This window comes from Carettochelys insculpta, chromosome 3 (genome assembly GCF_033958435.1).
Source record: "Carettochelys insculpta isolate YL-2023 chromosome 3, ASM3395843v1, whole genome shotgun sequence".
NCBI classification, from domain to species: domain Eukaryota; kingdom Metazoa; phylum Chordata; order Testudines; family Carettochelyidae; genus Carettochelys; species Carettochelys insculpta.
Window position 1 is genome coordinate 80,483,477 of NC_134139.1, and position 20,706 is coordinate 80,504,182.

Below are 20,706 nucleotides of genomic sequence, written 5' to 3' on the forward strand. Positions count from 1 at the left end.
CAGATCAAAGAACACTAATGAGACGCTGAAATGCACATTCAGCACCTCATTAGCATGCTGCCAGCTGCGGCACTTTGAAAGTGCTGCATTTTGCTCCCGTGAGGCTCATCTACACAGGGGTCCTTTTCGAAAGGACCCCACCAACATCAAAATCCCCTTATTCCTATGAGCTGAGTACAATGCTAACTCCCCGCTCCCACCCAGATCCACGGAGTAGGTCTCGGCAAAGGTGAAGGGATTTGGGCAGAGCTACGTCTGGGACCGGGATGCTGCCTGATGCTCCGGGGTAGGACTTGCCACCTGCCCCTATTGCACTGAGTTCAACTCCATCGGCGGTGGGAAGGGGGTGAGATGACACACATCTTCCCAACCCACAGCACAGACATGGTGCTGGAGGCCCCCCCACCACAGCTGGAGCATCACCACCAGCAGGAGGAGGTGGCCTCTGAGCCCCAACCCCTGCTGGAGCCAGACATGGTGTCAGATGACAGCAACAGCCTCTTCACAGTGATGGAGTTGGTCCCTACCAGCCAGGCCACCTCCTGGGCTTCGTTACTGCTGGGCGAGGGTCCCTCTGGTGAGTACACTGTGCATCACACACTGCAGGGCGTGGGAGGCGGATGTAGACCGGGTGTGCTGTGACCGTCACCTGGCTGGCTCAGGCAGGATCTTGTGCTGCAGTCCAGGAATGTGGAACCACGTGCAAGGTAGTGTGCACCACCCGGACCCAGCAAACAGCCCCCAGAGCACAGGTGTCAGCCTGCTGCCGGCTTCATGGGAGGCTGGACAACCCCCAGGCCCTGGGGGCGGGGGTCCTGCAAGCACCTGCCACGGCTAGAAGCACGCCAGCCACAAAGGCACTGGCCTGGCTCCCAACACACTGAGGAGTGTGGCTCCCAACACACAGGCATGAGGCAGCGCCTGCTCCCACCAACAGAATGCGAGCCAAGTGTGTGGGGCGGGAGGGGCCCTGGGAGGACCAGGCTGCTCCCAGGTCACCTGCCACCCATGATGGGACCCCTCTGTGGTCAGACACTCACCTTGGCCACAAGACCATCTCTTGGCCCAGGGGATGTTGGTTGCTGTGCACGATGGGGGGCAGCACTGTGTGAATGACTCACCATCTCCTCTGTTTTTCACAGCTGCACCTACACCATTCAAGGGCCCAGCCAACTCCACCTCACCAACAGGCAGAGCCAACCACACCTCAGCACCAGCAGGAGGAGCCGTTGCTGCATCTGGGAGCACCTTCAGAGGGACCACAATGCTGCCCTCTGGAGGATGACTCAGATCATAGAGGGGAAAGAGCTGCGTCTCCAAGGAAGAGCTGAAGCCCTGTTCTACCAGCTGTGCTGTCCCTCGTATGCCATGGCAAGGGCAGGGAACGAGTGTCTGTGGGGGAAGGATGTCTCTTTAAGGACAAGTCTCAACAGGGCTCCTAGAAGGAAATGCTGATCTGCGACCCTGTCTGCTGTGGTTCTGGGTGGCTGTTTTAGCAAGAGAGCAGCTGGGTAGCCTGGCCACTCTCTATCAACAGAGCAGATCAAAAGAGTGATCTGCTTCGCAATTTGTCTGCGATCTATCAACAGAGGTTTTGTCGGAAGATACCTTCCAACAAAAACATCTGTTGACAAATTGTTCTAATTGAGACATAGCCTTTAGCTGTGGGTAATCTTTTCTCAAGTTCAAAAAGTTCCTGGAATTATCTTTATTTTGTAAATGCTTTCAACATAATTCATTTGTATGATGATAGGCATCTATATATTTATTGTAGTAAATTTAAAGCAATAAGAGCATTGCTACATCTTTCTCTAGGACTGAATTCAACAATAAACACTTTACATAAAGAAAAAAAGGTATTTAAATATTCCAAAGGATTTTACAGTTAACTTACCTCATCAAAAGTGGTGTAAAGAGAAGATGACTACAATAGAAAAAAATTATAGTAATAAATACATTTTTAGAAACAAACTACACTTATGTGTCGAATTTTTGATTTACTAATTACCACGACCAACCAGAATTTCCATAAATTTGGAATTATCCCTTTAAGGTACAAAAAGTAGTAAAAATAGCAAACAGTTTTCCACTGTAGCCTACTACAGGTTGGACCTCCCTGGTTCGACACCTTAGGAATTGACTGGGCCCAAATGAGGGAGTTTGCCAGACAAGGCGAGGTCAGGACCTCCCTAGTTACCCCCCTCACCCCACACCTCCTCCTGGCCTCAGCAGACATCCCCTGCAGAATGCCTCTACTTACTGCCCCATCTGGTCTGCCATCTGGCCAGCCCTGTTGTATCAGGTCCTGGCAGACCTTGTGGCCCCACCCAGCCAGGGTTGTCACTCACCCCAGGAAGGCTCCCAGCCCCAGACCCTCCTGTCACCCAACTCCTGACCACCAAGGCCCTCTGGTGCAGGAATATCTGTGGTGCTGCTGGACCACGGATGATGCTGGACCAGAGAATCCTGATTTTTAGAGGTTCAACCTGTACATCCAAGTATCCATGCTATACTGTTTTACTTTTCAAACCACTGTAAACAGAAGATGAGAGCTGTCATATGAAATTCTCAAAGCAGCAGCAGAGGTATGTAAAACATGCAACTATACGGTCCAGTAAAATACTTTTAGTTTACATAGAGTTCTAAACTCTTGTAGGACGCGTTAAGCTTGTTATTAGTAATATCACAATAGAGGTCCCATGGTCATATAAAAATCTACCTCAGCAGTTAGCAGTCTATGTGGACACTTATTAACTGTAGTGAAGAGTAATCGAAGTCCATTTTCCAGCTGAGGAAGTAAAAGTATAACACAGTCAGCATACCTGCAAAATTACAGGAATACAAGAAATATTTTAGATTTTTCTTTAAACAAAGAAAACAAAACAAAAACAATCTGGCTATGTCTATGCTCACATTCCTCTTCTGAAAGAGGAATGCAAATGAGGCACTGATTTACGTAAATGAAGCATGAGGTACGTAATCTCTTTAAGGAAGAGATTCTTTTGAAAGAGAAAAAGCAGAGTAGACGGGGCTCTTTTGAAAATAAACCCCCATCTTCAAAAGAACCCTTCTTCCTATTTTGTTTCAGAGGAATGCAAGTGTAGATATAGCTTCTATGACTGCCCATAAATAATTAAAATCTGTATTACAGTTGTTGTCTAGCCAATATTAGGATCAACTTTGCTTATGCACATACAACAAACAACATTCCCTGTCCAGAAAACATCCCTAATCTAAACAAAGGCAAGCTGTGACAGATAGAGGTGCGGGGGAATGACCAAAATAACACACAATTACAGAGATCTGCAAACCTGAAAAGTTTGTTTTCTCTGATTGTCATATAAACTGTTATGCTGACTTCAAAGTCTAGCATCCTAGCTCTCATTGGTCTATTCAAAAAGTAGGATAGTCTCTCATAAAAGTGTTTCACTTAGAAAAGTAAAATATTTAATTTTGATTTTTTGCTGAAGTCTAACGAAGATAGGGTTTTCATGCAAATACAGCCAATGCTAAATGCCAGATCCAAGAATTGTACACATATTATGAGGCTAGTGAACACTTCTAGATTCCATTTATGCTTTTGATTCATAAAGGCTTACAAACTACAAGATTATTCCATATAGGGTTACCAGATGTTCTCTACAAAAATACCGGACACCAGCAGCCTGGGGGGAGGTGGCGGTAAAAAATATATATATATTTTCTTCATTACTTGCAAATTGGTTCATTAGATGCTTTATAAAAATCAGTTAGTTATATGGATAAACACACACTTTAACTGGAAAATAATATTGCAACAGATTTACAAACAACATTGAAAACATTTAGGTATTAATGAAAAGAAATAAACTTTGTCTGCATATTGCTTTTATTCGAACAAAATTACACAACATGCATAAAATTCCATCCAATTCTTCGCTGTGAAACTATCCAATTCTTCACCAGATCATAATAGAAAAATATGTAAAATAATTATTGACTTTAAAAACAACAGAAATTATGGCTGTTCTTCCCCCAGTGCACCATTAACTTGGGGAACTCCTCGCAGGAGGGTGCTCTGCAGAGCAAGACTTTACCAGGGGTCACAACAGAACTACATTAGCACCCGGAGGACAGATCCCTCTGAGGCCGTCAGCCAAGCTGGGCAGAAGTGGCATCCCAGGCTGGGAAGGGCAACAGGGGCAGGATCACGGCCCCATGCTAACATCTCTTTCTGTCCCCCAGCCGAGGAGTCGCTGTACCTGGCCCAGGCATTGCAGAAGGCGAACACTGAGATGAACAAAAGTGGCACAAAAGCCTTGTCCACCACAGATGAGAGTCCCTGGCCTTCTGGGGGCACAGGATACGAGGGCTTTGCTGGAGCTGGCCTCTGGAGATGCACCGGGACTCAGCTGGAGAGCCCCTCCACTGGCTGAGAAAACTTCCAATACAATTAACATTTCATTTTTTTAACTGGATAGAGAGCTCAAATACTGGACTGTTCAGTTCAATACTGGACACCTGGCAATCTTAATTCCATAAATAATGGACTCCTATAGTTTAAAGTTCATTCTGAGATTAGTAAGCAAAAATATAAAGGAAAATGTAACAGTGCTTTTCTGTTACCTGTGTTGCCTGAAAGCTGTTACCGCAGCAATCCAAAATGGTAACATTGTTTTTAACACAAAACTGGAAATCTTTGCTAGTTCTTCAGTTAAGGAAAGTGCTTCTTGATTAATATCTACAAATCAGCAAAAACATTTTTTTATTAACAGTATCTACTGAATTGCAGAGAGTTAGAGTTACTGAAGAATTACTCACAAAACCTTATTCAGAAACACAAATTATTTCTGCTTAACCCAGAAAGAGGGCTCCAACAGCTATTCAATTACTTAGTTAAGCTTTCGAACTTCAACTAAATAAATATGCAGTTAAAAATCCTTCTCCATTTCTGAGATTAGAGTGATATGATATTTTATCAGGTAGCTGCAGTACATAACAGACTAAAATAAAGCATGAATTTTCAAAACTGGTTACAGTCTTGGCAAGATCAGTATACTCCACCATGGCTACGTCTACACTAGCCCAAATCTTCGAAATGGCCATGCAAATAGCCATTTTGAAGATTACTAATGAGGCACTGATAGGAATAAGGGGATTTCGAAGTTGGCGGGGTCCTTTCGAAAAGGACCCCCGTTTGGACAAGCTGTGTGGCAGCTAAAAGTGGCAATTTCGAAGAGCCACGGTCGGTGGCATGCTAATGAGGCACTGAATATGCATTTCAGTACCCATTAGTAATCTTCGAAATGGTCTAGTGTAGACATGGCCCACAAGAACAACCTGAGTTCTTTTCCAGTAGGGTGGAAATTCTGCATCACCTTCAAATAAATTTAGAAAATGCTGATTTCATTTTATTTCATTACATCAATATAGTAACTCCTTGTGCTAGTGTAATAATTCCATTTCATGCTTTTCATACATTTTCTTTTTTCTGTGTTTTGCAGATTGCCATTTTTAGGTTCCACAGTTGCCAACTCCTCATGATAAACAGCATTTCAAACCTCTCAAAGCCATTGTGTCAGGCAACCTGGACGCTCTGGAAAGGTCTACATAGCACAGATATTTTGAAATAACAGCTGTTATTTCGAAATAATTATGTGAGTGTTTAAAAAACGCAACCGCTATTTCGAAATAATTTTGAAATAGTGGTTGGCTTATTTCAAAATTGATAAACCTCATCCTATGAGGAATAGTGCCTATTTCAAAATGGGTGCTGTTAAAACAGGGAATAGAACTTATTTCAAAATAAGCCATAATGCATCCAATGACTATTTCAAAATAAGCTCCACGTGTGTTGATGCTGTATTTCGCAGTAGCTAAGTGCTATTTTGAAATGCATTTTTGTGTCACAGCCTCATTTTGAAATAAACTATTCCAGAACAGCTCTTCCAGAATAGATTATTTTGAAATAAGGCTGCAGTGTAGACGTACCTCCAGACATCACTGCACTGCTTTGCATTAGGTCCAAATTAAGATTTTTTTTTCTGTAATCGTAAGGACAAGAAATCACGAAGACGCGGAATATTTGTTTTCTAAAAGCTTAGATTCCAAAGTACAATGATGTTGCAAAGGACAAATTCAGAAGCAGCTGTAAGTATCAAAGCAGTAGACGTGTTAATCTGTAGCCTCAAAAACAATGAGAAGTCCTGTGGCACCTTACAGACTAACAAATTTTTTGGAGCAAAAGCTTTCGTAAGCAAAGACCTGCTTCATCAGATGCATGTCTTTGCCCACAAAAGCTTTTGCTCCAAAAAATCTGTTAGTCTATAAAGTGCCACAGGACTTTCCGTAGTAGAAGCAGCTGTAGAATTTCACAATATAGAAGACCCTGAATTTTGGACTTGATTCTGCCTTGAGAGGCCTTGTCTCGGTTCCACCAGCAGAATGGATCTAGCACAACGTGACCATAACCCTCACTAAGCCAAGGCCTTATGCATACTGGTGCCACCTATGAGTCGGAAGCATCGCCTAAGAAGTGATACAGATAGGGAATTCAAAAGATTTCGCAGGCAGCCTCTGCTAGCAGGGTTTCTCGAGAAACCTGCCCCCAGAAAGTTGCTCTTCTCTGGCTATGGCAGCAGTACCTTTGTCCTCCCTCATAACCAACCTCAAGATGGGTGCAAAAGCAAGAGTGTCACAAGGTGAATTAAGCACACTGACTCTGCAAAGAGTTAAAAACTTTTCAGAGGTAAAGTAGGAGAGTCTTTACTACAAAGATTGTACTTTCACTATCAGAAAGATCAGAGTATGTACTATATTCTTTGTAAGAAAACTAAATTTCAATGGAAGACTTTCTTTCTCCATTTAAGAAAATAACCAAAATACTTCTGCAATTTAGTTATTCATTTAACAGCCACACACACAGATATCTTAATGCAGGTCTCAAACCTACAACTGTGGAACAGTCACGGTTTCCAACAGTCATTTTGGGTTTACCAAGAATTGAGGAGCCAATCTTTAAATGTCACAAGTTGGTAACAATTAGATACTTGCCTGGAAAAATGTTCAACTCCTCTAAGTTAGCGAAGGCTATATAAGGTCGATGTACTAAAATGGTTTCAGTTTGCAATAGGTATCTCTTTAGCAACTGGCCCAATCCTGCAGTTAAAAAGAGCAGCATAGAGCAATATCTAGGGGAAATACCACAACATCACAATATGTTAGAAAAGAGATGGTACACATGTTCCAGGAAACCTGATATTTGTGGCTTGGGGACATTCTGAAGAAATCTCTGCACCCAAGATCTTGAGATTTAATGACTTTTTTAAAACAGCAGGACTTTTTTATTGCCTCTCTCCCTCCCTGTCACCTGAGTGCAAACACCTAACATCTGATTAGGTGAAGAAATTAGAGAAAAAAAAATCTAGCCGAATCCATTTGCTTTTCTAACTGCCACATTTCTGTATCTTTTGTACCTCCTTATTTCCACTGATACTCAAATCACCTTCTCTAACACACAAGTCATCAGGTTTCCCCAAAACAATGCTGACTCACCCTATTTTCTGTCAGCACAATTAGATGTTTTAAACTCAAAGTTTACCACCAAAGCAAAACCAGCTCCTGAGTGCATTCCCCACTCACTCAAACACAGCATGAAACTTGACTAGCCAACTGAGACATATCTGTAACAGAGCTGGAAAAACCAATGGCCATGGAAGCACTACTACAGGTTGAACCTCTCTCGTCCAGCATGCTTGGGACCTGACTGGTGCCAAACAAGAGAGTTTGTCAGAGCACAGGAGGTCAAGGTTATCTCGCATGGTAACAAAACTTCCACTGCTTACTAGGCTCTTAGAGGACACTAAGGAGTAAATTACAGCAAAATAACAACACAGAACACTGACAGCAAGGATGGGTGGGTGGAAACAAACTTTATGGGATGATGGGAAACTTGGCCACACCCATGATAAGTGGTTGTCTGACTAATTAAAATCATGCTGGATTACGGATGCTGCCAGATCAGAGAATTCCAGGTTAGAGAGTTTCAACTTGTACAAAGCTGCTATTTTAAGAAATAAAGTAGTGAAGTACTGACATGAGTTTTCCTGTGTTCTGCCCTACCCATCAACCTCATACAACCACAAATACAGCTTCTGTTATTAATTTCATTTAGGGTTGCAATATTCTGTTGGAAGCATATTGTTGGAAAATGGGGTTTGTTCCGAAAACTGTGGAGGAAAATATACCAGGTTTTAATTTCAAGGGACTTATTGGGTCTGTTGAATGCTCCTCTATCACTTGCAGCATGAGAGGCAAGAAAGACATTTGGAAACACTTCACTGGTAACTTACTTTGCAGGAATTTCTTGAGGGGAAGCAAATCCATGCCACAAAATGTTACGGAGATTTAGACCACATGGAGAACCAATGAATATTCTCAGTACATTCATCTAATTGGGACAGAGGATAATTAGTGCATAGGGAAATATATATTTTAACATTTGTATGCCTTTCTCTTGCTAGAAAATTTGTGGTACTTTTTAACTGATATCAGCATCTTCAATAAGTGTCCCTTTTAAGCTTAGTTTCAAGCTGATTGATCGTGGTTTACAACAAAAGCCAGAAAAATAAATTCACTCCTGAAACATGGCAAATTCTAAAAGGAGATCACCACTCTCCCATTTTGCTTATTCATTATTCATTTTAAATAGGAGCACCCAATCTATCAAAGAAGGTTAAACTATATTGGACCAGAAAGAACGAATGAATTGGATCATATTTTGTTCCATTTCCAGTGGCTATGCCTATACTAGAGTTTCATAGACAAAACTGGGGTTTTGTCAACAAAACTCAGAGCAGCTACACACAAAATGCATTTTGTTGACAGAAACCATCAACAAAAAGCCATGTAGATGCTCCAGGGGCCCTTTTGTTGACAGAGAGGATCAAAAGATCAATCCTCTTATGTGTAGATGTGATCTGTCAACAGAAGTTTTGTTGGAACATCTCTTCTGACTTCTGTATATAGATGCTTCTAGTGTAGACATGGCCTAAAGCTGTGTTTACACTAGGAGTTGAGTTGACAGAAAGGGACTTCTGTTGACGTAACTCAAGGAGCATCTACACACATAAAGCGTTCTGTCGACAGTCTCAGTAGAAATCTACATTTGTCTCAACAGTGTTATCCCTCGAGAATTTGAGGAACAATGCTTCTGTCGACAGAAGTGCAGTGAAGACACTTCTGTCAACAAGTAGGGCTTCTAGTTCACCAGAAAGCCCTGTTTGCAGAGCTTCTGGTCAGCTGTTCTGTCGACAAAGGGCAGGGCACTCCGGCTTCTCTCTGTTGACACAGCGGATCTGCTTTTGTGTGGAGATGAAGCCTGTATGTTTTCAGTGGTGTAAATTCTTGGAGCAAAATCTGAAACATCCCACTGTTTACATAAAAAAAGAGGAACGCGAGTACAGACGTAGCCATGAAAAACACTGACTTGAGGAACTTTAGAAGGCCTTTCACCACAACATAGTGGAAGAGTCTTCCAAAAGTAAGCTGTTCTGAAGTGACATCTTCTGGCCTGCATTCTAGAAGCCACAGATCTAAAATGTTTACATTTCTGTAAGGCCTGATAATCTTCATGTATGTAGATTTTTTGGTTGGAGACCAGACAGGCTATAAGAGTACTAATATATGTGCATGCTCACAAAAACATATTTTTATTTAAGCATGGGGGGCCGACAGACTTGTTGGACCCTGGGCAAGGTGTGTGTGTGTGTGTGTGTGTGTGTGTGTGTGTGTGTGTGTGTGTGTGTGTGTGTGTGTGTGTGTGTGTGTGTGTGTGTGTGTGTGTGTGTGTGTGTGTGTGTGTGTGTGTGTGTGTGAAGGAGGACTAGGGAGGTGGCTCTACACTCCCAGAAGGAGCATGGCCTTGGGCAGAAGGGGCAGGGCTGAAGCTGCCAGCCTTCAGTGCTGCCTGGATTACACTATGCTGTCTCACCACTCCCCCAGCCAGCCCCGAGCACCACGTAGAGCATGCAGCGCAGTGCTCCAATGATAATTTAAAGGGCCCAGGGCCCTGACCGCCACCATTCCTGCGGCTGAGAGCCCCAGGCCCCTTTTGAATCACAGGATCCTAGAGCAACTGCCCCCTTTGCCACCACACCCTGCTTGCCAGTGGGCCTGCATTTAAGATTAAACTTTTAGCTAAAGTTCTTGCCAGACTCCTACCCTGTCTGTAGGACAAAATGTGGTGACTATCATGGCAGCTTTTGGGTGCCCCACACTGGCTGCCCCAGCTGTCCTATGGATAGGAGGGGTAAGGGATTACCTGGGGCCAAGGGCTGGGTGCAGCAGAGGCAACAGGGTCACCAGCCCTCCCCAGTGCCTGCGTTGTGACTGTGGGGCGTGGGGAGCAACAGCCTGCTCTGCGCCACCCTCCACACCTCACTCCTCTGCTGTGTCTGGCCCTCAGCCCCAAGTAAACCCTGCATCCTATTGCCTATTGGCAAGGGGACAGGGAGGAGGTAGAGCAGGGGTGGGAATGGCCCTGCAGCATGGGAGAATTGCCTCTGGCCCTGCAGCTGGGGCTCAGGAGGCTGGGGGGATTGCCCCATTGCTCACTCAGGACAGCCCTTGTTCTTGCACTACTCTCACCACCACACAACTACTTGTTGTGATTAAATAATATTTGCAAAACAATATCAGCCATGTATATATTACAATATTTACAAACTCTTGTTCAACTTAAGTTGTTGTTTGCTTGGAACTCTGCCATCTTATGAAAGGACAGTGCACCTCACATGCAGAAAGGAGCGACTTTAAAGAAAAAAAAACCATACACTCACCACAGACTGTCCAAAGACTGCAGCAAGTTCCTGAGATGCAAGCAAGTCTCTTAAAAGGAACGGACAGTCCTTACCAACTAATAAGAAAACCTACAAATCAAAGCAGAATATTGTAAAATAAAGATAGCTATAGCCCCTATATATATTTAAATATTTCAAGTATACAACTATTTCATTTCTACATTTATACTCGCTTCAACTAGTAAACCACTTATACCTGCTTTGAAGTTTAATGCGATGATAAAAAAAACAAATTGGAGTAAGAAACTGTATCAATCAAATCAGCTAAATCTCAGAATCTTACATAAGTAGTTTCTCTGAGTCCCCTGCCACTCTAATTCCAGTACCAGACAAAGGACAGATGGACACTCACTTACCAGAAATTAAAAGGTAAATTATTTCTAGCAAGAGGCAAAAATTTGGTGAAAAGGCAGCTTGGCAAGAAGCTTAATGGAACAAATGAATAAAGGGTACAAAAATTCCTGGTGTGCAGAAGGAGCTACATAGGATGTTTCAGTGCACAGCCCAATAGCATTTACTGGAACAGGCTAAGACAGGCTCATGCATTATGACATTGCTATGGACCTGCTAAGAGAGTCAGATGTAGTTACTGGTTGCCATTGTGAGCCATCCCACATTTGTGTGTCTAATTCTTCATTTCGCTAAGTCTGCAAGTCAAGACTGGATTTTTGATTTAGGAAAGAAATAGAAGAGTTCTTGAATCAGAGACCATCTTTTCCTCAAGAAATTATTCTGGGAACATAGGCCAAGAGTTGTGAATATTTACTAACAAGAAATTAAATTTTAGGATATGGCAGAAAAGCCCTAGAACATAAAAGGTAAACCATTCCTTCTTCTAAGTGGCCAAAACAGAGAACAAAATCATTCTAACCCAGTGGGCACCGCAAAGGAATTTCCATGAAAAGCAACGCCACTGGAGTAAAATTACTTCTTTTTCATGCAAAATTTGACTCTGCAAGAAGCAACACTCGAGAACATGCCATGAAATAAGAAAGCTGGAGACACAGATTCCAGTTAGTGAAGAGATCATGAAGAGAAAAAAGGATTATAAAGAGAAAATAGCTTTTTTTTTTAAGTTAAAAATATTTCACTGTTCTATTACTCTTCACTGATTAGATTAGTCAGTCGCCTTTAACCTTGTAATTAGGTCAAGAACTGAAGCTACCAGCTGGCACCTAGATTCCAAGGCAGCATACAAGGCTTATATCTTAGACTGAGGGTCAACAACCTTTCTTAGGTGAAATGCCGAAATTTGACCTCTATGTACAGCCCAAATGCCGACAATACTTTTAAAAGTCACTAGCAAACCTATTTACAGCAGCTACATTAATAAATTAAGCTGCAGTACTTTACTGTTTAGGTGGTGGTTTGTAGCATTAGCTGGTCTTTTGTTTATCCACAGGTGGCATGTCCTTGAACAAGCTCCAGATGCATGGGGGAGAAAGGGCGGGGCTGTACTCTCACCTTGTGTGCCAATAAAAATTAGCTCAAGTGCTGCTCTTCGCACCCGTGCCGGGGGTTCTGACCCATCTTAGAGGTTGCTGTATACATTAACTCCAGTGCTTCTTAAGGTTATTGAACCCACGGAACACCAAAAAATATTTTTTATGAGGAACACGTATGAAAATTCTCTTCAAAAAAATTGTCGTCAGACCAAAAAAAAAAACCTACAAACCTCAAACAGCAACATACACAGCAAAAACAAAATGAAGTAATTTAATCAGGTATCATTGCAATGAAGAAGAAAGAAGTTACATTGTATCTGATTTTAGTAACAGAAAATATATACATGCATCCCACATTGTTGCTACTCCGGTGTGGAACAACTGCAAGTTGTTCAGGGAACCACATTATTCCACAGGGCATAATTTAAGAAACACACATTAACAAATACAACAGAATCATAACTTTAACTGTGTATGATCCACAAGCACATTTCTTAGATTCTTAAACAAGAACCGTAACCGTTTCCACTTACATCTCCCAAGGCTCGCTCCAAACATGATGTTAGTTTCATTAAGCTAAGCGCAATTGCTGTAGCTTCCATGCTTTCTAGTGCAGTAAATACTTGAAGAAGCAACTGTGAGGCCAGAAGAGAAGGGGAGAAGTTACTGCTTCACACCAAAGCTTCAAACAAATACAAACATGACCGGCAGAAATGAAGTCTCACAAGAGTTTCTCAGTGTTTCTCCCCCCACCCACCCATACGCAACTACTGTATATAATTATTTCTCTGTTCCTGAGACCAGACTGCAGAAGCAGTTGGCAAGATCATCATCTGGAGAATAAATTTTAATTCTCAGCGCACACAGTACCTATCTCTGTGCACACAGTACCTAGTCTTTGATTTCTGACAAAGAAAAACAATTGAAACATATTGGCATCACAGAAAAGAACAGGCAGTCCTATACCCCTCTATTGGTTCAGACCAAAAGTAGTTAGATTTTGATTGTCATAACTTGGATAACTGTAGTTATAAAATTCAACAAAAGCAGTTAAGTGAATGTATTCAGCACAGTTCTCTCCCTATTGTTTCTTAGAATGCCAATGAGTTTTATTCTGAAGGCTTCACTTTTGTGTAATCTGGTTCCAAAATTTTTCAGTCAGCTGCACAACTTAAAATATTATTGTCATTATCAGTTTTTGTACCTCTGTATGGTTAGTCCACCGAAACCACAATGAGTATCGTTCTTCGAACTGTTCCGCAGTCAGGGTTTGTAGATGCAAATGAACAGATTCACATAAAGGTCCCAAGAGTTGCACACTTTTTATATAATCCACACTTTGATCTTAAAATGAAAAATAAAAGGGTGGTTAGAGCAGCAACCTTCGATAAGTCAGTTCTCTCAAATCCTGGGTAAAAGGAAACTTGTTCTTGTCAGGCCATGTTTTAAAAACCAAAAGCCCCTCTCACACTCTACAGATTACTCTACCTGGATTATTATGTTATTGTTCACTGCTCAATAGGGCATGGAAAATGAACAAAAAATTACAATGGAAAAAGAAAACAAGTATGTATCTTGAATGAGGAAAGGTTAAAAAATAAGGCATGTACGATAAAGGGATTTTTTTTTTTAATAAAGCCCTGTTTGAATGGAAGCTGGAAAAACTCATTCACATGATAGAACAATATTGCCAGATGCTCCTCTTACCTAACAAACTGAAATACACGTAGCTGTTGCTTTCTCTCTCCTATATACTCTAAGGAGATCTCCCCTTTGACAATTATCGTAAATGTGATAGTCTAATATTCTATCTCTATGTTTACAGTTAACAAAAACAACAGCAACAAAATCTATGAACTTCCTGTTTTTCTAACCTGGGGTGCAAGACAGTTACCTAAGTATCTAACTACTGTGTGCTTGCAAAATGCAGGCGTGCAAAGGGAGGCTGAGTTTGCAGAACCTAGCTCTAAGTAATATCACAAAGACTATAGAAATAGGAATAGAACCCAGAACTCCTGCCATATGCTTTAACTCCAGGATTATCATTTCTTCAAGGTCAGTACAGTCATACATAAACATAAAATGATCGACTGATCTGGAACATATATAAAGTTGCTCAAAAATATATGTTACAAAAATAAATGGAGCATAAGTTTAGCATGTATTGCAGACAGCAGAATAGAAGTCTAATATATAATTTAGAGAGTTTGTCTGTCTGATCAAGCACTCCTCCTGCACTGTAAGAGTTATGGCCACCTAATTATACAGCTTCCCCTTATCAAAGCTTAAAGCAACATAAAGGTTTGGCTGTACCAGGAAAATGGGATGTGCCTAGAATGTGACTGCTTTTCATACAAACAAACTGGAAAGAGACAGAATCACCATATCAAGTACAGTCCTCAAAGCTGACATAACTGAGAGAACGTTGAAAGAGGCTGAGCCAAGATGAGCCAGAAAAAAGAATAGGATCGCTTCTCAATAAACCTTACAGAAAAGAGATAAAACAAACAGAGAAACGTGGAAATGTGGAGTAGTGCTCTGTTTTGGCACAGCTAAATGCTTAAGGGTTGAAAGCTAGAACAAAATGCTGCTGGAAACAAAATTGATGTTAGCCCTATTTTGTTAACACACAGCAAATAATTAAAGAGTTTATAGGGATAAAAAATACGCTTGACTGAATTCCCATTTTAAAAAATTACTAATAAAATTAAACAGAAAAGATTTAATGATCCCTTTGTTCTGCTTTGATCCACTTACTCCTCCCCCTGCTGGGGTCCATACCATGGGTGTTCCCAGATAAGGGACACATGGAGTACAGAGGTACAAGTGCATAATGCTCTCACCATGCTAGGTCTACCTGGAACTTCACTGTGATTTTGAATTTAAACACGACACAACACAAATCTGAAGCAAACACTAACCTGATTCGAAGTAACACACAAGCTCTGTGATTGTTCGCCAACATACTTCACCATTTTCACACACAATACTATTGACAGAAAGGCAGCCTTCTATCTCAAATCCAAGCTTGCAAACCATATAGTGTACTGCAGGGGAAAGACAGGTAGTGCCTGGCTCAGGTATTGACATCTGGAACACAAAACAAAGGGTACTTTCTATTAACAGGAAAGAAAGTATAAAACAAAAAAAGATAATACTTATTTATCCCATAACCTAAACTACGTGTTTACAACTTTGTTCACCCTGATGATCCAGACTCCATTAAGCACTTGTGACCAGGATTCTCAGAGGGCCACAATGAGATTAATCAAGTAAGGCAAACAGCAAAGAGAGTACACTCATCCCTCACTATATGAGCACAATTGGTTCCCACCTTTCTGCTCGTAGGCGAGAACTCATAAGAGGTATGCTAAATTCTCATTAAAATATATGTAAAAGTCTCTGACTGGTGAAGGAGTGGCAGCACGTGGCACTGCTTTTGAAAGGTAAGAGAACCTTGGGTTTGTGGGGGGAGGGAGTTTAAAGGCTGGGGGCAGTCTGGGGCCCATGAGTGGGTGGGAGTATTAACACCTGGTGGTGGATAGCGTTTGCGGAGCAGGTGGGGGTGGGGCTAAGGCTGGTGCAGGTTGGGTATGTGGCTAGCGGGGGCAGGGGGGGCAGGCTGTAGTGGGTTACGTCTGCAGACTGGCGGAGGGGAGAGGGTCAGGCTGCCATGGGGCTAGGCTGCAGGGCTGGTGGGGGGTTAAGGCTGCTGCAGGCTGGAGCCATGGACTGGTGAGGGGGTCAGGCTGCCACAGGTTGAGGATAAGGGGTGGGCGGGAAGGCTTCAGGGTACAGCAGGTTGGAGCCACGGGGGGTAGGGTAAAAAGCCCGTAATAGTGGGGGGAGTTCACTCATCTAGTGAACTAAGGTAAGTATCTGTGTCCCTGGTTTAAGTGAGTACTCTTAAATACTCATTTAACGAGGGATGAGTGTGCACAAGCCCCCAAAGTGGAGGTTATTTCTAATAATTAGATTCAACAATCCAGCAATGGCTTTTACAATACTTTACCCAAAGCCAAAGTCACAGTGCCCTTAAAACAATCCAGCTGTGGGCTCTTACTTAGACTTCCAAGTTAAACATGAATAAGATTTTCAGTAATCCTCATCGTCATATAAGAAGTTCCACCAATCCCAAAGGATCAGCTGCATTACCCACCAGGTTAAATGAATATTTCAGATCTTACCCAAATACATGCTTATAATCAATTCTTATTAATTAAACTGAAATGTACTGAAAAATAAGAGTAACTTATATACGTATAGACATAGATAACATTCTTAGGTCAGTTTCATAGTAGAGACGGTGAGCTCCAACATTCACTGTCAGGGTGACCCTGTCTGGGGCTGGGGTCCTCAGTCTTGAAACACAACTTCCTCTGATGAAACTTAAGTAGATCTGAGATACAAAATCAGGGCCCAAGATTTCTTTTTCTTGTTCTCTGGCAAGCCATTCATAGCCTCTTGACTGCACAACAGGCGTTTCTTGGGTTAAGAATACTGACTCAACAGTCTTTTACTTCCTAATGAATGGCCCATTTATATACTTTTCCAATATGTCTTTAAAGCTTGAATTTGGGTCATTCAGCCTGCAAGGTGCTTAACATTTAATCATAGAACACTAGAACTGGAAGTATCAGAGAGGTAGCTGTGTTAGTCTGTATCTTCGAGAACAACAAGAAGTCCTGTGGCACCTTAGTCTATTAGTCTATAAGGTGCCACAGGACTTCTCATTGTTCTAGAACTGGAAGGAAGCTTGAGAAATCAAGTCCAGTCCCCTATCCTCACAGCAAAACAGAGCACCATCTCGATCAGCCATGTCAAAACACCTTTTTTTTTTTTTTGAGGACCTCAATTATACGTTAATGAAACATTTAAATGTGGCCCACCCAGGCACTCACAGACAGCCTAAGACACCCCTGGTGACTCATGCATTGAGAAACAGGCTCCCTGGAGTTTAGGCTCCCTGTGATTTTAATAAGCATGGGCTGGACATAGGCAGCCCAAACAGGCAGGGCCAGGACAAACACCTACCCCGGCCACCAGTGGCTACAAGCCCCTTGTTTGGCTGGCCTGTTTGTGCCACAGATGCTGCAAAGCCCTCTGGGAACTTGGTTGTTGCTAATCATTTTGCAGGGTAGAAGCCCAGAGACCATGGAAATGGGAACTGCTAACCCTCTGAGAGAGAGCTGTGTGTGAGAGGTTGGTAGAAGGGCAGGAGGTGGTCGTCTGGTTCTACAGGAGAAAAGCAGGTCCTTGCTGGTGCTTATGATGTGCCCTGCTCTCCAGAGCCACAAACTGAAAAGGGAGAGAAGGAAAAAGTGGAGTGGGGGGGAAGAGGTTTTAACGGAAAAACTACCTTGGAAACCCATGTGGGCCAAGGTGGAGAGGGGTGCCTCCCTGTGGCAGCTGCAGGAAGGAAGCCGTGAGGGGGTGGAACAAGGTGCAGCGGAGGGTGAGGCAGAATTATATGGGTGGGAGTACAGGGGGCTACAGTGCAAGCCACAAGGTGTGTTGGGGGTAGGGTGTGGATTGGGGAAAGTGAAAGCCTCAACGGGCCCCAGTGGTAGTGCATGGAGGGAGGGCAGTACAAGCCTCAAGGGGCCTCTCTCCCTGCTTCCTCTATGCAGGAAAAAAAATGTTGGATTGTGATGTCTTCTGTGGCCCACTAAAAGCAGCTGAGGGACAGGGGACTCTCTATTAGGGGTTGTGTTTCACTGTGTACTCACCCTGTATAAAGGTGAGAGGGAAATACATAACATCAGCCAAAGCCTCATTCGAAGGTGGTCACAATGACTGACAAAGGAAACCCTGTATTATGGAAATGTTCCAACTTAAGTACACCCTTAGGGATATAACATCAGGGGAATTCCACCAGAGAGCTGATGGTGATCAGTTTCTCTCAGCTCTAATCTTCGTTCTCTGAGTCTGTACAGCTGCATTCCCCTCAGACACCACTTCTTTAAATTTAACTCTTTGTGTTGTTCCTTCCAGCCACAAATCTCAAACCCATTCATTCACTCACATTGGTAACTCTTGACTTTCCTGTGTGGTAGGCAATCCTCATTTTTAGAGGGATGATGAAACTGACAGCAAGAGTGCAGAGCTGGCCACAGAACCTAAGTGTCCCAACACCTAGCTTTGCGTGTTCACTGCAAACCCATCTGTCCCTTCTTTCTATGAGATGTTTTGGCTTTTCTCCCTGGTCAGCTTTAATCACAAGTGTTTTCTATCTTCTTCTTCCCTCACAGCTAGGTGTGTCTTTTCTCAAATTTTATGAGCTATTATAGAGCAATAACATTCATATTAAGTATTAAATTCCCAAACTAAAAGTATGTTATATTCAAATAATACCTGAAAAATATAAAATATACCTAAAACATAGTTTATCATAATAAATAATTACAACTATCTGAGAGAAGTACACTTTCTTCAGTGGCCCTGAAAGCTACCAGTTTTCATTTGTATGGCCCTTAGTAAGCTTTGAGTTTGACATGCCTGCTCTAAACTTATGGTACATTCAGAAAACAGTCTATCTGCAGGTAGTATATTTGTTTTCCTGAAACATTAATTTTCTGTAGTACTAGACAACACATTGTTAAAAAGTGTATTTAACAGACTGCAAAATACCTTGCACATTGTTCCATGTAAGTTTTATTAATTTTCTGTGAATTGCAAACAAAAGCTGCATCCTATACTCACTTTAATGTAGCATTTAGCAATGTAGATCGAAGTCTGATTTCTCTAAAGTGACCTAAACCCCTCATACATCAGGTCAGGACTCAGGAGCTGCTTTGTCTGAAACTAACCCAGTGTAAGAATCAGGGCAGTATCCCAATGTCCTAGGGCAGTGCTTCCCAACTGGTGTTCCCCAGAACGAAGTGAAAGTAGGGGTTCTGTGACTGCAGCTCCCTGCTGCCGCTGTTCCCTGCCCCACCGCCCGAGGCACCCTGCCCCACAGCTCCCCGCCGCCGGCCCTTTTATGTGGCTTCCTGCCTATACCACTTGCAACTCCCTGCTGGTCAGTGCCCTGCCGCCGCTGGTGGGGGGTTCAGGCAAGTCCTGTGTAATCCTGTGTCAGGCCCTTGGGACTCTGGAGTCAAAGGAGCAGAGGCAGATTTGTCTATCATGCTGGGTGAGGTATTTGGGGCTGGGAGAGGTTAAGCTTGGGGGTGGGTGGATGGATATGGGGCTGAAAGGGGTTAACCTGAGGGTGGGTTTGGGGCCAAGAGAGGTTAAGCCTGGGCATGGGTGGGCACGTCTCTGGCTGAGAGGGGTTAACCTTGGAGTGGGTTTGGGGCTGAGAGGTGTTAAGTCTGGGGATGTGGAGGGTTGATATGACCATTGTTCCTTTGTGTTTAAGAACCTATCCCCCAGGCATAATGTTTTGTCATCTGAGTTCCAGTCCGGGGTGACAGTAATTTAAATTTTCCAGCTGGCACAAATCATTGTACACACACAGTTATTAAACTAGGGGTTACAAAAAGTATGATTTGACATTGTTAATTAAGGAATGTCTCATATTCACATGCACTGAGGCTCTTGAACTATTGATTTTGTAACTAAACTTTTAAAACTAAATGTTGATCTCATTATCTTGTTTTGCATTTGCTTATTATTATCCTTCCTTATCTTTGGTCTACTTTTTCAGCTCCATAAATAAGACTTATCAGGAGGTCTGCAAATTTCTTTTTGTTTTAAAAGGGTTCCGTGGGAAAATAAACTTGGGAAACACTGTCCTGGGGTTAGCCTGTCAGTGCTTCAAATAACCAAGGGCTTGTCTACACTAGCCCCCTCCTTCAAAGTGGGCATGTAAATGAGCCCCAGCTGTGAATAGCAATGAGGTGCCTTGCTGCAAATGCAGTACCTCATTAGCATAGTTCTTGCTACACAACTTCAAAGTTGCTAACTTCGAAGCACAGGCAAGATGTGTAGGCCTGGGAACTTCAAAATACCCACACAACTTGGAAGTTCCTTTAATCCCAGAATTATGCTAATGAGGCGCTGCACATGCAGCCTGGCACCTTATTGCTATTCACCACTCAGGCTCCTGCACGTGCCTCCTTCAAAGCCCTTAATGTCTGTTTCACTGGCGCTCATCCAGAGCGGAGACACTTTAACTAGAAATGTAAATAACAGCTTACAAATTAACCAGTTAATATCATTTAACCGGTTAACTCACACCACTCTGGCTGGTGCAACTGGAACTGGAGGTCCCACCGGGGCCCGTGCGGCCGGCTATCAAGGTTAACTCCTTCGAGTGCCGTTAGATGTTTACTCTTTTCCAACCCTGCTTAGGCTACTACCTGAAACCCGAGCCCCCAGGGTGCCCCCGTCGCAGGGAGCGAGGTAGCGGCGCTGCGCCCCGGGACTGAGGTCACAGAGCTCCACCTCCCTCCCAACCTTCTAGCCAGCGGGCCGCG

The 20,706-nt window shown here is 42.9% G+C and overlaps 1 protein-coding gene across 7 annotated transcripts in view; it reads right to left on the minus strand.

Moving 5' to 3' along the window:
- The window catches only part of ERMARD (ER membrane associated RNA degradation), a 103,254-nt gene that overhangs the window by 82,141 nt on the left and 407 nt on the right, over window positions 1–20,706 (minus strand). For all 7 annotated transcript variants that reach the window (XR_012644988.1, XR_012644987.1, XM_074990224.1 and 4 more), the window contains exons 2-10: window positions 15,205–15,373; window positions 13,488–13,627; window positions 12,817–12,918; window positions 10,818–10,907; window positions 8,331–8,428; window positions 7,033–7,169; window positions 4,606–4,720; window positions 2,720–2,822; window positions 1,895–1,924 (exon numbers count right to left, since the gene is read on the minus strand). Coding sequence is in view for 5 of the 7 variants with exons in the window: in XM_074990224.1 (XP_074846325.1) it covers window positions 1,895–1,924; window positions 2,720–2,822; window positions 4,606–4,720; window positions 7,033–7,169; window positions 8,331–8,428; window positions 10,818–10,907; window positions 12,817–12,918; window positions 13,488–13,627; window positions 15,205–15,373 (984 nt within the window). In the remaining 2 variants the exon portion in view is untranslated. The remainder of the gene's footprint in view (window positions 1–1,894; window positions 1,925–2,719; window positions 2,823–4,605; window positions 4,721–7,032; window positions 7,170–8,330; window positions 8,429–10,817; window positions 10,908–12,816; window positions 12,919–13,487; window positions 13,628–15,204; window positions 15,374–20,706) is intronic.